This window comes from Paralichthys olivaceus, chromosome 16 (assembly GCF_024713975.1).
Source record: "Paralichthys olivaceus isolate ysfri-2021 chromosome 16, ASM2471397v2, whole genome shotgun sequence".
Taxonomy (NCBI): Eukaryota; Metazoa; Chordata; class Actinopteri; order Pleuronectiformes; family Paralichthyidae; genus Paralichthys; species Paralichthys olivaceus.
Genome location: NC_091108.1, coordinates 17,717,717 through 17,734,639, shown reverse-complemented (window position 1 = coordinate 17,734,639; position 16,923 = coordinate 17,717,717). Strand labels below are relative to the sequence as shown.

The following is a 16,923-nucleotide window of genomic DNA, read 5'->3' as shown; positions in this document are numbered from 1 at the left end:
CTCTTAGCACTCCTTAACCTTCCCTTGATATATACACACCCTTCCCCCTCCTCTTTCAGTCACCCCTCTCTTTTCTTCCCCCTCCTCTTCTTTGTGATGACATGTATGTGCTTATGGAAACCAGATGTGGCCTGTTGCGATGGAAGAGTTGGGGAGAGGAGGAAAAAAAAAACATGCATGAGGTTGTGTTACTTCATTAACAAGCTGTGGGAGAGGGTGAGGAGGAAGAAGAAGAAGTTTGGTGTTCTTACTTCTTGTGGTCACAATAGTTCAGACAGGGACTGTAAGTATATTTAGATGTCAGATGAAATGTGCCCAGTATCCTGCTGAGGCCTGGAGCAGAGCAGGGGGGTTTCCTTGCGGATATGGCTGGGTCAGAGTGAGGGTAGCTGGGCTTGTAGAACCTGAATCAGCATCTCCTGTGATTGAGTTGTTTTCCTGCAGGGCTTGTAAAACTTGTGAGGGTTTGAAAAAAGACGAGCCAAGGAGGTTGGGATTGTTCAACTTCTTGCACCTGTACTTTTCACCCACACAATACCCCTCTGGCATTTAAGAGACCGCTCCCCCCCTGCACCACACCCAATACAAACTGCAGACATCGTGTTGAACACAACAAAACCAGACATGTAGCTTTAAACTGATAGCTTAAAGCATATTCAGCACTGAGGGGGCAGAGAGGGGCAGAACTGCACGACTAAGAAAACAACGATTGCAAACCAAACATTTGCTGAGAGACATGATGATGCAGGGAAAGCTGAGATTGGGACATCTGTGGCACTCAAGAAACTCTTAAGTTATGGGTGGAAAATAATTTTCCATGCACAACTCTTTGTGGAGCTAAATGGAATAATACGATTCAGACAGAACGGAAAGAGTATTAGGTATTGATCCCTCTGCTGCCACAGCAGTGGGTACTACAAGTAAACTGTGTGTGTGTGTGTGTGTGTGTGTGTGTGTGTTAGAGAGAGAGACAGGGAGATAGCCGCACGTCAGACATTGTCACAGCAGGAAGCACACAGGTTGAAATAATTTGACTACATTCACATAATGACTGCATTCCCTTTACAGTGTTTCTGAAAGTTTCAGGCTCCTGATATTACACCTGCACGGTTTAGTGGCATTTGTGATTGTTTACTCCTATACTTTTCCTGTCCATAATCTGCCATTACTGTATTGTTTCTGCATATCATCTTTAAATCATCCCCATTCAAGAGGAGACAGCACAGCTTTCATTACTAGGACTTTGCATTGACTGTTTATTGCGGACAGCAAATGTGCACATACAAATATAAAAGTTGTCTCTGAATGAGGTATGTAGTCTGCTCAGACTACAAAAGTACTATATAGATGCAGCCCATTTACTCGGTTATATTTGTAAGTTAAAAAAATATCTGATGGTGCTTTAAAACTTGTAAGATGGCCAACAAAGGGTAGTGACATCACCTGGAAGGAAGTGAACACAGCAGCAAATGCAAGCCTCGGACATATTACCTATACGTGTCCATTTGATTGTGTGTCAGCATTAGAACACAGACAACGGCAACCCCTCAATTGTATTAGCGCATGGTGCAGGATGTGGCAGAGCTTTAACTGGCGCAAATGAAAACCATGTGTAACCTATATAGCCACCCACCAGAAACGCTGCCTTCCACCATCCCACGTCCTTGTTACCAGCAACTGCTCTCTGTTCATCATTCACTCCTTTAGTTGGAAAGTTACTCACTCTTCTCTCTGAGATTGGTCCTGCAATTACAGTGTGACGTTCGCTGTGGCCATTATGAGACACAATAGCCAAGATCTGGACTTCCCCTTTTGGGAAGTTTCCATTCATCAGCCTGCAGGCCAACTGAAACAGGCACAGGAAGTGTCCAGCACAGAGAGACCTAAACATATGAGAAGCTAATGATATTTATTGAGTAGAAATGAACATAGAGATGACATAAACTCTCTGGGATGGGTTTGGAAGAGTTAGTTTGTAGCTCAGCCTTTAAAAAAAAAAAGGACTCATGTTAAAGTAGCACTCCAGGAATCAGAGCCAGAAATGACCTTTTCACATATCTAGGTGAAGTGTGAGAGCAGAAGAAATGGCTGGAAGAGGCTGGAACATGGTGGCGTAGTCTTTTGTTGGACTTTGTGAAAGAAAGAAGTGAGTCATTTCACAGACAGTGAAGAAAAAGCTCTCCGGTTACACACAGAGAGAATAGAGAGGATTGTGGGGAAGAATTATGCTGAGGCGATTCTTTTTTTTCACTCTGCAGAATCAGCTGGGGAAGACAGAAAACATCAGATTGTGACCCACAGCTATATTTTTGACCTGTGTGCAGGTCACAGAAATGTTTAGCACATGGAAAACATCATGCACAAAAATGCAAAAGACAGAGAGAGGAGTAAATAAAAAGAATACTCGATTCTTCACATATTCTATAATTTGACTGTGATACAGGGAAAAGCCAATTAAAACAGATTCAAACAGATCCCCATCCCCCACCCCCTTGTTGCCAGGTCTTGCTGTTTGTCTGGCCCACATGATGCAGTCAGAATTCCAGATGTTGCTCATGGAATTCTGCTCCATCTCTGGCCTCCAAATGTGACTTAACCCTCCTCACTCCTCCTTCATCTCCTCCTCCTCCTCCCTCCACTCTATTCCCCCCCATCAAATATCCTCGTGACTTCTCTCCCCAGCCTGAGCTCTTCAAAAACACTGCAGCAAAGTGGAGACAAATGGGCGCCCCGAGTCTTTTCAGCACAATGGGAGAAATGCCTCACTATTTTAATTGCAGAAAGCCTCATTTCAGTAATCATAACATATCATAAAGACGTTGCACCGCTTACATTCAGTCATCTTTACAGTTGGTCTAAAGTCTGTACAGCAGTTGTTCATTAGCAAGAGCATTAAGGAGCAGGGTGACGCCTAACTTTGTGCTTTGAGCTTTTATTGGCTCATGGTGGATGGAAATGTACGCATACAGTGTGCATGATGCACAAATAAAAGCATTTATAGCTGTGCAAAACATGCATGAGAGCCTGTTTGGATTACTTTACTAATGAAGACCCACTTTCACCCATTGACTCCATGATGATCACTTACATCTCTTCCACTGCTTATCTAATCCTAGAAGTCAAAACCTCCCTCATCGTCTTACTAATTGATGAAGGAAACACAAAGACACACACACACACTCACACACACACACACACACACATACAAACACACACACTCACACTCACATATTTATCCTTATTAGGACTTTACGTCCTTTACTCTCTCTCTCTCTCTCTCTCTCTCTTTAACCGTAAAACAGAGATATTTTTTCCTGCTGTGCAGTAATGGCTGTACACACTCGTCTTCATCCCTGTTTCTACTTGAGCTTTGGATCCACTCCGCGTTTTCCGACCCAGTTTCTGGCCTGCCAGTTTCCGAGCCCAAGTAACACTGAGTGGTGCGGTCGGGGAACAAGAAATCTGGAGGTCCAGGAGGACTGGGGAATACCAGATGGAGCAGTAGTGTGATCAATGTGATTGGTTAAGGAGAAGAGTGTAGGTAAGAGATCGATCATATAAGCAGTTAGGCCTAAGTCAATATATGACTGCAATAATGAAAGTGAATGTTACCAGCTGTTAAGAGAAATATGGCAGAAAGAAAGATGAAGTGGATGCTTTACAAAGTGAAAATCAAAGCACGGAAAGCCTTTTGAAATTACTTTATTTTGTAAGAAAAGCTTAAAATGATAAGTGATTTAGGACACACACAATCTTAATGAAAAACTAGATCATTATAATTATCATCATCACCACTAGTATTATTATCATTGTTGTTAAACTACTTATAACCTGACTAGTAATGTAGCACCATGATTGGAAAACTGTAAACAAGTACAATGACAAAAGGAGTCATTTTCAGATTGTCAATTTATTTTCATTTGAGATGGATTCAAGGTAAAAAAAAAAAAAACAGTCAAGTTTCAAGAATACATCACCCCCTTCCCCATTCACTGTCCCCACATATATAAAATTAAGGCCACTTTCAATACTGTATGTCACTGTCCAGCAGGACTTTTTAATGACAATGTACAAAAAACATTCTTTACACGGAAGACAACAACAATAATAGTAATAGTCATAATAATGACAACATCATTTATAATAATAATCAGCACTAGACATTTATATAAAAAAGGAAAGGACAGTTGTATTTATTTCTTTACTTTGATATGAGTCTAACTTACGCCTCAAAAGGACATAAGCTCATATTTTGTTTCCCTTTTATGGTCCATACTGGCTCTGACATGTTGCTTTACTGGAGGATTAAGACAAACAGTGACCGCGCCACTGTGGTTTCCAGATTTGTGTGTTTACGTGATTGTGCAAGTTAACAAGTGGGAAGAAGGAGCAAATCAAACACACTTTTTTGCTACGCAAAGGAACATGCTAGAATGGGCGTCATAGAGATGCAGGTTCAAAGCGGAGATTCACGAGGACACAAACAATGACCACTGACACAGAAAACTAAAAGTAAGACATTGAAAAAGGCTAAAACAAACAGCAATGAGCTGGCGTCAGTAACCACGAGAGGAGATACAGAGAGAGAAGAGAGAGAAAAAAATTTACAAAGGGTAAGGATGGAGTGATTGAGAGATGGAGCAAAGGGAATCTGGCAGTGGTAAAAAATATTTTAAAATGCAAGTCTAGCGCTTTTCCTTTTGCTCTTTCTCTGCTTTGACCTCTTTCTCTCCTGCTCTGTTATCTGTGATGAACATTTCCCTCCACTTTATTTCTCTCTCTAGCCGTCTCTCACTCCCCTCTCCCTTCCCTCCTCCTCCATCTACACCTTGTCCAGTAGAGATCGTTGGCAGTAGAGGAGTCGGCGTGGGGTACCGTACCGACGGAAAAACACCAAGGCTGCCAGCGTCGCAATCACACACACTAACAGGAACAGCGGCACGACCACTGCTGCTGCTCCAGCGCTGCCACTTGCCCCTCCCTCCTCATCCACTTCAATAATGATCACCTCCGTGTCCTCCTCTGTCTCCGTCTCTCTCTCCCTCTCCCTCTCCCTGTCCCTCTCTCTATCTTTAGCTCTGTCCTTATCCTCCTGCTCCTTGTCTTTCTCTCTCTCCTTGTCCTTATCATGTCCACCACCCCCTCTTCCTCCGTCCGTCTTGGGGTCTTCATTAGGGCAGCCCATCCAGTCGCGAAGGGCTGACTTGGGGTATCCTGGCTCCACGCGCATCATCTGGTTATTGTACTTCCAGTACTTGTTGGCTTTATAGAAGTAGGTGTACGCTGACGGGTGGAAGAACGAAAAGTGAGAAACAAACCTGTGCTGAAAGAAAAATAACTTTGACATGTATCAGTTCACACTTGAATATAAAAGTAATCCCCCTTACCTTGATCTTTGCTCATAAAGGCTGACTTGATGTTGTCAGGCACTCCCTGCCACACGCTAACAGATTTTGGATAGCCATCATCAACAGATCTTGAGTATTCATTGAAACGGTAATACCTATAGTAATAGTAAAGAGAAGAACAGCTATGATGAGTTTGAGGTCACATTCAAAACCTTGAAAGATTGGGATCCTGACATGCACTTTGATTTTGAAGACTTGTAAATTGAAAGCACTTTGGGCTTGATTTGTCCTATAAATTGGAGGACATTTTTGACTGACTTAAAGAGTTGAGATGAGTCCTGAACTCCAGATCTGACTTTAAATTGTCTTTAAAAACTGTGACTTGCTCTGACAAACTTAGGACTGGTCCCTATTCACTGGAGACTAGTCATTGACTCCCTAAAAGACTAAATACTTTACTTGGCTATAGCTTGTGTCAGATGATTTTAAACTTGACTTGGAGTTTTGACTTTTCTTAAATGTTTTCAGACTTAACTGGCTCTTGACCCTGAAAAACCGCTCTGAGTCACTGTGTTTTCCTGCTGTTTTTATGTGACTTAAACACTTGGCTGACCGTAAACGCTGTGTTCTTGGATTGAGGTGTTGTCTGGTCTTAGTGTGCAATCTTACATTTATAAACAAAAAGTCAAGGACTTTGTTTATGTAGGTGGCACCATGATAATCACTGACTGCTACATATTACCCCCCCTTCTTTATAACAATGACTATGGTTTAAATATAGGGAGCTTTACCAAGCTCTGATGTCGGTTTGTTTTAATGTTTATGGGAGAAGTGGGTTAGTAATTCATGGTTGGTGATTGACATCATATGTTCAAACCTTATATGGTCAACATTCCAAAATCTTTTGTGAGGGTGATGCAAATGGGTTTTCCTCAGAATTCATTATAAAATTCAGCACAGATTCATTGTGGTAAATGACACACACACTGATGACGACTAACTTGTTTGCTCTGAAGAAGAATGTCTGTCCTGTGGGAGTGTAGTAGAGAGCAGCATCTATTCGATCTTTGGGAAGCCCAGTGCCCATTTCCTTTAGACTCTTAGGGTAACCAGAATCCAGAAGAGATTCACTGAACACCCAGTACTTGTCCCCTAGAAAGACAGGAAGGCAGAATGAGGAAGAGTGGAGACAGAGACACATAGGGACAGACAAACAATAACTTGTTTTCATGCTTTCAAAAATGTAAATCTTGTAAATGCTCTGTCAAAGTACGTAAGTCAGACTAACCTTTAAAGAAAGCAAATTTCCCATCTTCCCTTTCAAATGCAGAATTAATATGAGTGGGCAGTCCTCTCCAGAAGTGACCAAGCGGCATGGGGTATCCATCTAACACATGGTTGTTGCGCACCCGCCAGAACCACTTGTCCTGAAAAACACTGAGACATTTTTAAACAGCCCCATTTCCAAACTGTCGAATTTAAACTATTGCTCGAGGTTTTTTACCTTGAACACAAACATTTCTCCTCTGAGGATGGCAATGGTGTCAAAGTGTCCATCACAGATGTTGGGGCCAAAGCGAGGCTTATCTGGTGAATATGTGGGCTCCGGATTGTGGTCAGGTGTGCGGGGCGTTACAGGAGGGGGCTGAGGGCCTGAATGTGACCCTGTGTGAAGAAGTACAAATGGAAATTCTTTAAAAGACACAACTTCAACTCTCAACTTTAACATTCACAACTGCCAGTGCAGAGTCTGTTACAAACTTACTGAACATCACATAGTATAGCATGTATTTTGAGCAAAAGTGGCCCAAGTTACATTCTGGACAACATTCAGTTTTTACATGCTTCAAACACTTGAGATAGTTAGAAATGCAACAGGAAAACAAATATAAGATTATCTATTCCGACCGTGATTTGGATTTTGACTTTGTCGATAACGTACCATATAGTTGCTGTATGCCTCTGCGGTCATCGTCAGGAAGTTGGAAGTGGTCGGTGTCCATCCACTGGTAGAATGGAGCCATAATGGCTGATGGGTCATTGGAGTGCTCCAGACCCAGAGCATGGCCCAGCTCATGCACCGCAACGAGGAATATATCATTGCCTGCAATGAATATAACCAAGACATCAATTGATATGATTTTATATCTTGAAAAAAGTAAAAAGACGGTTCAAAATCATAGGTTTTATCTAACGCTGATGAGGCAATGATGAGGGGGAGTAAATGTTCCTGTTTCCTCATTTTAAAGTGACTCAAAAGCACACAGCTGTCTGACAAAACCAAAATGAACTAAAATACATTTCTGCAGCATCAACATATCTCAGACTAATTAGTCCCTCAAATGTTCTTACACAAGACTGAACTTGTTTCTGCCTGTCTATGTGGGTTTCACTGACTGTGTCAGACCTCACTCCCAACATGCAAAGTAAGTCTCCACATTCAAGCTTTCCTTGTGTCAGCATGAAGAACAGAGTGTTTGTTTCAGCAGAGCCTTTACCTAACAGATCCCGGTTTCCAATTGTCCACGGCTCAGCGGCATCAAAGTGGGTGTCTCCACCAATGCCATTACCGGGGAAATAGGCATGTGCCAGGAAGCCCCCCTCGCCATCGAAAGGGCTGCTGTCACCATGGAAACCCTCAGCAAAGAAGAGCATAATGTCGGCAAACTCCTCAACTTTGTCCCGTATGTAACTGTAGGGGATTTCCCGGAAACGTAGAGGGGTGACGCCCTCCCACACCTGGAAGGCCTTCCTGATGGCCTCATGGGTCTCGTACTCACCCACCTTTGGGGTGTAGTTCTGTATACTGAAAAGTGTTGAAGAATGTGTGAGGGGGAGAAGATGTGAAAAGGAAGAAAGAAGGTTATTTCAGTAATCTGTCAGTTTCAGTTGCTCAGCAGTGTCTGACATTCGCACAACGATTAATGAAATTATAATAACAAATTATAGAGTAAAAAAGGCATTTGGTCCTAATCTGTCATGCCTCTGCAGGTGCATCACATTCAGGTGGAGCACTGCTAACTTACGAGAAAGTGATGTCTCTTTTGTTCCACTTCAGGCCCTGGATAGCATATCGCTTCCTCCTCAGGTTGCTCTTCAGCTCAGCTCCAAACTTATCTGGCACTCCACAGCGCGGTCGTTTCATGGCCCTGTCAGACAAAAGACATGCTACGTTCACAACGTGGTAAAAAGAATCCATCTTTTTATCTGTTTGAGCCAAGCTACATGTGGAATAAGGCTGTTTGACGGTGCTCACTTGACGGTGCTGTCATCGAAGGTGCCGCTGACAGTGAGGCCGTAAAACCTCTGCATGGCAGCGATGGCTGAGGAGACGGAGTGAGGGGAGCGGAGGGAGTGGGTTCTCAGGTCTCCTGGAGGCAAGTAACCATACTGCTGCAGCCATGACTGAAGAGGAGAGCAAAATAAAGGACACTTGTGAGAAACATTGAAAATGAACCCAAAGGAGCCTCCAGTGTCAGAATGTAGAAACAAAACACAAAAACACTTTATGAGTCATCTGGTTTATATTTGGTGATCAAGGGTGAGGGATCTGTTTTGTATGCTGCTGTTTGTATGCTGCTCATCAGTTAGCAACGACAACAAGTTCAGGATGATGTTTTTATGCACTTGCAGCAAAAACACATTCCTTAGTGACAGTGGAAAAATAAGCTTTTACGCAATGTCTTTCCATGTTTTGGTGTTTCAAAGCCAGCAGGAGAGACATCAGTTTCAACCATCTGGCATGTCTCCATTTTATGACTAAACACAAAAACTATTCAACCAACATCCATTTTTTTCTAATTTCCAGTGAACAGCGTGGTTAATTGAAACTAAGGTCAACATCAGAGACCGCCGAGTTCAAATCGCCCAAAAAAGCATCAAACAAAGGCAGTTCAGGTTTCAGCCAAAACCGTGCAAAACAGAAACCGGACAAAGAGGAAGTTAAACATTAACCTCAGTTTCTGCTACTTGGTTTCAGTGCAGATTGCGACAGTTATTTTACAGTACCTGATGAAAGTATTTGTTTAAACCTTTTGGAGCACATTTTATGATGGTCAAATGAGTTCTTCAGTGATCCGGATCCCTCCGTCTCTCTGCTGTGATTGACCTTACTTTCCCCAGGAAACCCATTTCAGTGTGGTGCCGGTTTGACATCTGGACCTGAGCCAGCGGCTTTGCTCTGCACCTCTCCCACATTGCTTCATCCTAAACTCTTCCCTCTCAAACTGAACCTGAAAAATAACACTAAGTCTATTGTGAGTGCTGTGAAAACCAAGACCACTTTGATATTCTGGTCACTTTGAGAGTTTAATGTTTAATGTTTGGATATACAGTAGTTTGAGGTTGACTATTTAGACTTTTCTGGAGGGGGATTCTTGCTTGCACCGAAAGACTTGATGTGATCTATTATTAAAATCATTCTTTATTCTGGATAGTTTGGAAAAAGCCAAGGTCATGGCATATGTGCGGAGAAAGGGATTGAGAGAGAAGAGAGAAAGATAGGGAGTGTCCCAGGGTGAGACTCAGGCCTTGGGCAAACCTCAGCCAATGTCTCCAGTCGAGCAGCAGCGTCAGTCAGTAATTTAACTGGGAATTTTGTCCCAGTTGCATCCAAACCTCAAAACTCAAACTCTTCCCCCCACGTCCATGTCTCTGTCTTTGCCGCGTTACTCCTCCCCCTTCTCTCTTCTCCCTCATCCCTCTCTCATGGAAAACCCAGAGAGACTTGAGGGTGAATACTTACGAACAACCACACCCAGTGCAACCCGATTATTGCTGTGAAGCTTATCTGATGTTACTAGTTAATAAATACAATGAATGCATTTTTATTTGAACAAAGAGCCAGAGATGATCTGAACATGTGCTTAGATCTGTAGGTTTATATTTACACATGATGACACATGTATAAAAGGCCTTGATGTTCTTCCAGCCTTGTACTCAAGCTTGAGCAGTTCCGGAAGCTCTTGAAGGTTTAATCTGTCCCTCTCTGTCTGTCTCAGTGAGACATGGAAGTCTCAGTGTTTAGACTTCATCCCTGAATGAGCCCTTTCTGGTTCTGACTCACCAATGTAGCTGCAGTGGACACATAAAGACTCACTGTTTGCCACTGTTACAGCACATCCACATAAGCCGGAAAGAGAGGAGACAAGGAGGGAAAGATGGAGGCAGGTCACATCTAGAGGTTGTAATTAAGAGTCAGAATGAGACTCTTGCAGTTTGTGGGTCTGCTAATAATTATTAACTCTCCTGAAGTTAAATATAAACTTTGGAGTTTAGAACTGGATGTGTTTCACTGTGAATACAAGAAAAAGGGTGTTTTTTCACTGTGTGAAACTTAATTCTTCTCTTTCACACATTCCCTTCCTAACTTGGCTCTCAGCTCGGTCAAAAGGCTGCTGTTGAATGACACTGGACACTTGTTTTAACATGAAGGCTTCCACACCTCCTTCATGAGTCCCTCAGGTGACTTAAGTCTTATTCACCATCACACTCACACTATTTTTGACCACACTAATGGGCTGAGTAACTGAAGCAGAAGCAGGAAGAGGAAATGGTCACTATTTACAGTGGCACAGGAGATGACAGTCCATGCTTCTACATGGTTTTGATGGAGTTTCCTTTTTTGTCGGTTGAGCCCCACACAGCTGTGAAATGAACTCTTTTCATTGACAACCATTCATTGAGAGATATAACACAAAAACAACTGAATGGATTTCCATGAAACTTGGTGAAAGGATGGGGTATGGGTCAGGGAAGAACCCATTCAATTTTGGAAGATTCTGCATTTTTCACTGTTTTCCCACAAAAGAATTAATGGATTTTGATAAATAAGATCAGGCAAATTTAAGGAACTGATATCTATGAGTGTATGAAATATGGTGCAGTTTGATTGAATTTAAGGGGACCGTTGGTGGTATTTGCTGGAGTGCCATTAGAGTAAAAAGGGACTTTTGGTAAAGGCAGATTCCAGGATTCTGAGGTCAAGGGCGCAGCTTGCTCATTCGCAGTGATGCGAGTTTATTGTTTAATGGAAGATCTACAAGCATCAAACAGCGTTGCTATGGATGTCAGGGGACACAGTGCTCATTTTGTATAGGATGAAAAAGGGAGACGGAGGGATAGCATTTCAGAAAAGAAAGAGAGTCAGTTGTTCCGTTCTGGAAGCGCCAATGGAAAGAAACTCTGGTCAACAGCATTGGGAGTCCAGCTGAGGCATGATGGGTATACATCACACACACCCAGCTCTTCATTATTATTACTCATTCACTCACTCTGTCCTGAGAGCTGCAGTATTATGTCCGATGTTATAAACCTATACAATTATTGCTTACAATTCACTGGCAGCAGCTTTTTATGAGCTGTTAGTGTGTGATTTTATGTGGTTCTGTGCAAAGGAATTTGTGTGTATAGGTACATGAAGTGCAACACATTAAAATCCTTCTCAGTGTCTAAACATAAAACTGATGTTTATGCTGATCTTTCATAAACACTTTTAAGACTTGCAGGCTTTAAGGGGCTCCTCAGCACACATCTAGAAACCTGTGTGTGTGTGTGTGTGTGTGTGTGTGTGTGTGTGTGTGTGTGTGTGTGTGTGTGTTGGCCCTCCTCGGCCAACAACAATAACACCTGGTGACACAAGAGTAGAAAAACACAAATCTGTGCCTTGGCTCATTGCCTTTTTTCTTTTGAGGGAAATTAGGTCATGACTGCCTATTACCTCATTTCCTGTAACACCTCCCATCTTTCCTGTGGGAGGCTTCCGGGCCACCCACTGACGAACAAAGGGATGTGGCATTGTCTGAAATTTGTGCACCCTTCCTTCTCTCCTTCCTTCCTTCCTCTTTTCCTCTAAATGACTAGTAAGACAAAATGATGGGGCTGGTGTAAAGTTACCACTTCAACCGAGCAGGGAAGCAGACACACAGTATATTCACACAGGATGTTTGCATGACAGCTATGATCTACATCCTCTCCGATTCAACTGGTAATTGCTTCATTTTCCAACTCCTCTGTTACCAGATTGCATCATTCCCATCACAACAAGGCCTTCCATTCTAGGCTAAACAGCCTCCTCGCTGTTCTCCCTGCCTCGCTTTCATCATCTCATTCCATATTCATCCATCTTCCTTTGTAGTGAGTGACCTCAGCTTGCAGCCATTGCTGCGTGCGTGTCCATATGCTAGACAACGTGTGTGCGTGTAATGAGCAGGTGGTCGCTGACGTACGAAGGTGGATATGCGGTAAAAGCAAAAAAACAGCCGTCCGCTTCCTGTCTCTGCCACAGACCACAGGAAATGACCACTGTGTCCTTAAAATAACAGACCACCACCACAGAAACAATGATGACCAGATGACCACTCACTTAATTAGACTTAGTGTTAATTAAAGTGCAAACATTCGTCTTAGTAGCGGAAGTGTGCTTTGATATTGGTGACTTGTGGGTTTGTGGACACCAATGTGTGATATGAAAAACATCTGTAATTTGAATTGATAAAAGGAAAACATGAAGTTGCAGTTTTATAAAAAAAATAATAAAACAGAGGAGATTAATCACTAAATAAATATCAACTTAATTCAAACTTTACAGGGCACTTCAGGCCAAGCTTGTCCTTAAACCACAGAAACATTTGTAAAAGGCCAACCAGTATTTTTTTTTACCATAATAAATACTTCGCTTAGGGTTCCAGTTTCTCTTATCCAGCTATTAGACTGCTTTGTTCATTAAGTTACCTCTTGTTAAATGTTAATGCTGTTGTTCTTGTGATGATGATATAAAAAGTTCAACTTGACTTTAAAACAACTCAACTTATTCACAGTCACAAAAAAAACGTAGATCAATTACTCATCTCTATGTTTCAGTTTCTACATTCATGGTTGATAACTGTTATACTTTCAGGAGCCGTTACAGTCAACAAAACCTGACCACCTTCTTTATTCTGCGGCTCGTCCAGCTGCCGTTAATGTTGATATAAACGAACTGGTCAGACTTTGTTTAAAGTGCGACATCTGCCCGTCATGTTCTGTCTCCTCTGATTTATGTTCTCCAGTGAAGCCTAGAAGTTGTGTAGGTTGCACTATACTCAATATTGAAACTTGTCCTGGAATAGCTACCAAAACATTTATGGACATCACAAATTTAAATTTGCTGTTTTTTTGCTCAAGAATCTACGTTTAAATTGGAGTTTGTCACAAACATGAGTGAACTCTCTTTTGCTTTATGTTTTAAAGGTTTAAGATTTAGGGGAAAGGGATCTATTGGCAGAAACTGAAAATAAAATATTTGTAGTGATGTTTTCACAATGTTTAGAAGGGGAGGATGAGGTGAGGGGTATTCAGCTGCAACATGCAACCTCACCACTAGATTTCACTAAATTCTACACACTGAACCTTTAAATAAATGAAAGAAATAAATACATGAAACATTCATTCATTGTATACACATCAAATAGTGGATGAAAGACATTCGTTGCTATCTGCAACTAGCTGGACATATTATATGCTTCGCTGAACGTGTATCACAAAATTTTGAAATTGTGTGTAAGAATCACTCTTAACTGAAAACACAAGCCTATTGTAGTCAATTATATTGATATAATTACGGATGTAAACAAACCAGACAAAAATTAGAATCAGAATATGTAAAATAGTCATGTTGTTTAATTTGTGTGAAAGTAGGTTCCTGTCCTGTGTTTTGAATTATGATGGCGCTGTGACTCTGCTGCTTACATTTTACAGATTGAGCCTTTAAGTTGACAGTTTAATGTAAGTCAGTGTAGTCAGCTCAGTTTTCTTCCATTGGGACAGCTGGAAATATGATTAAGACTCCATAGGTATGATTAGAGAGACTTTGAGACTGATTTGCCGCCACACACACTAAAGGGAGCAGATGTGGGCTTGCATTAAAACAAAGTCACTTCCTGCAACATCAATGCAGAACTTTCTGACCCTGTACTGTCAGTTGGAGTGGAGGATTGTTGAGAAAAGATCTGAATGCAACTCAGAAGTGAAAAAAAAGTACATTTTAAAAAAGTAGATCTCAGCCTCTGCACTGTAACTCTCCTTAGTCCTGGTTCTTGGTCTTGGTTGGTTATTGAAGGTTTTTAGAACCACAGTTCAAACTGTGGCGAGTGTTTTTCCACAGATGCTGGAGGCTGAGCCTCTCAGTCTATTGAACCCACCTCGCCCCAGTCTGCTGCATGAGCCGTAACTCAGGACAGATGTCAACAATTACTGTACATCTCCCATCCTTCTGAATATATCTGCACCCACAAACTCTCAGCTCCCCCCTCCACCTCCATTCCCACAAAAATGGCCTCTGTCTCGGCCCTGACCACAAAACAAACTTGTGCATTTCTCCCCATTTGCTTTTTTGTCTTGCTCCTCTGTTTTTGCTCTCTCAGCATTTCCCAGTGTTTTCACGAGCGCTTATCATCATTATGGGCTGCTTCCTCTAACCCAGGGTCAAAGCCATTCCCTGATTCCTGCGCCAACTCTAGGCGCAGGACAACTGTAGAAAGGATTCCACTTCTGCATGCAGAGTTTGAATTTATGGGTATGCCAGTTTTGTTTATTGTCATCATAAACATAACCTCATTATAAGCAGGGTGACGAAATAAAACCGTTTAATCTGTCAAATGAGAGAATCAATCATTAAAATTAGCAACACATTTTTCAGTTTTGCTTATGGACTGAGAGAATATCAGTTGCTCCTAAATTAAACTTTGATATCCCAAACTGTATCCCAGCTTTGTTATAATATCAGTTACGCTGCTTTATTTAAGTCTAGATTTATTGATCTGAATTGAATCATCTATTTAGGTTTTTTTTTAATACCAATTCCTAATCATAGAATGGACTCTTTTTTATTAAAAATTTATTTATTTATGATATTATAATATTTCTATACTCTTGATTTATCATTCTTTAGATCTATTAATCATCACATACTTTATTGATCTTTATTTTATGGATTTATTTATCCTTAGATCTATTAATCATTATTATATATACTCTGGATTTATTTATATTTATTCCCATACTCTGAATGCATTCATCTTTAGATGTATTATACTTTATTCCCATACTCTGAATGCATTCATCTTTAGATGTATTATACTTTATTCCTATACTCTGAGTGCATTCATCTTTATTCGGATACTCCTGATTTTATAACCGTTATTCCTATAGTCTGTATGCATTTATCTTATTTTATTTATATTTATTCCCATATTTATTTATTAAACTTTTTCTCTGTCTCTGACATCCTCTCACCTCTGGATTGATGTGTCGCTCCGTGTCTCCCTGTGCGCTCAGCTCCCACACCACCGCCAGCAGCAGCAGCAGGACAAGCGACCTCAGCTCCAGTGCCATCACTTCACTCTCCAAGAAAACAAAAAGCAATCAAAAAATCGGACAGATCTCCACTGACAATCTCCCTTTCCTGTCAGATCATTCTGTGTGAAAACTTAATGTTTCCATAAAGCAATGTCCGGGCGCAAGCGAGAGATCGACTTTACGCACAGCACAAAAGGAGTTTCCCGCAGAGTCTGTGCAGCTTTATACTGGAGTTACTGAAACCACGGGAGTTATTTGTCCAGTCGGTGCATTCTTTTCGCGCTTTGGTGAATTCTGACCGAATAATCGGACGTTCCTGCAAGCAGGAAGCAGGAAACGTGGGGGAGGCTGTGGAGCTGCAGGCAGTGCGTATTTTATGTCCGAACTCGGTCTGCGCTCTGCTCCAGATGTTGCGTCCAACAATGTTTTCGTGGAGCGGTCTTAACTACTCGCTGTCCTCTGCTCCCTATCCTTCAGTCGTCTTATTTTGATCCCCCTCTCCTCTCCTCTTTTCTCCCCCTCTCTCCCCCTGCTGCAGACGTGGTAGTTTTACACTCCCCCGAGACATTCAGTTAGAAAGTAGAGGGTTGCAAAGCTCCCCCTCCTGGATCAGCCCGCCCCTCTGACATGGAGGGCTGGAATCAACTTGGTGACCTTGGCACTAGACTTGGCACGACTGTCCCCTGCCCCCAGGCTGTGATCTGGTACCTCAACTACAATATTTACAAAGTAAGCGTGCAAACTGTGCTGACTGTAACTAAACAAGTTAGGTCGCTAAAGTGATTTTGGAGCACATTTCACGTGGGAAGTTTCTGTATAAATATTTCACAGATGTGGTCATTTTAGGATTTATCAGTATAGCCAGGGTTGGGGAAAAAGAGGAATTGCGCCCTCTAATGCACACATTGAACATACATTGTGAAACATAGATAAAGTACAGAACCTCCTCCACTCATTATTTTTTATTGTGTCTTCCATTCTGCTTTATGCTTCTTTAAGAGCAGAAACTTAGACCTCGGGCTTTGTAGGGCAGTGTTGGATTGATCCCAGATCATAACTGTACAGTAGATTTCACATCACACACGGCAGCTGCTGTGGGTATGATGCTTATCAGCGCACACACATACAGAGACAAGTGTATACAGACATACACGCTGTAAAAATGTTAAGACTTTTGAAATGCACACATTTCCTTTAACCTACCTTATGTGCTTATCTTGCAGTTGGCCTCATCCAGTCC

The 16,923-nt window shown here is 41.8% G+C and overlaps 1 protein-coding gene across 1 annotated transcript; it reads right to left on the bottom strand.

Annotated features, from left to right (window-relative positions):
• Positions 1-3,891: 3,891 nt before the first annotated feature.
• On the bottom strand, positions 3,892-16,265 carry mmp14b (matrix metallopeptidase 14b (membrane-inserted)). The gene is made up of 10 exons (XM_020104574.2): positions 15,621-16,265; positions 8,605-8,753; positions 8,375-8,497; positions 7,847-8,154; positions 7,291-7,452; positions 6,853-7,013; positions 6,637-6,775; positions 6,350-6,500; positions 5,388-5,503; positions 3,892-5,283 (listed from the first exon to the last, which is right to left on the bottom strand). The coding sequence occupies exons 1-10, from the start codon at positions 15,717-15,719 to the stop codon at positions 4,823-4,825; spliced, it is 1,869 nt and encodes a 622-aa protein (XP_019960133.2). The 5' UTR covers positions 15,720-16,265; the 3' UTR covers positions 3,892-4,822.
• Between the last annotated feature and the right edge of the window lie 658 nt (positions 16,266-16,923).

What these genes read in the sequence shown, in the direction of transcription:
- mmp14b (XM_020104574.2), bottom strand. Translation starts at nt 15,719, where the DNA reads ATGGCACTGGAGCTGAGGTCGCTTGTCCTGCTGCTGCTGCTGGCGGTG. An exon ending in TTCGATGACAGCACCGTCAA is followed by an intron (nt 8,498 to 8,604) that starts GTGAGCACCGTC and finishes TTTGTCTGACAG; the next exon opens with GGCCATGAAACGACCGCGCT. An exon ending in AGGCATACAGCAACTATATG is followed by an intron (nt 7,014 to 7,290) that starts GTACGTTATCGA and finishes TTCTTCACACAG; the next exon opens with GGTCACATTCAGGCCCTCAG.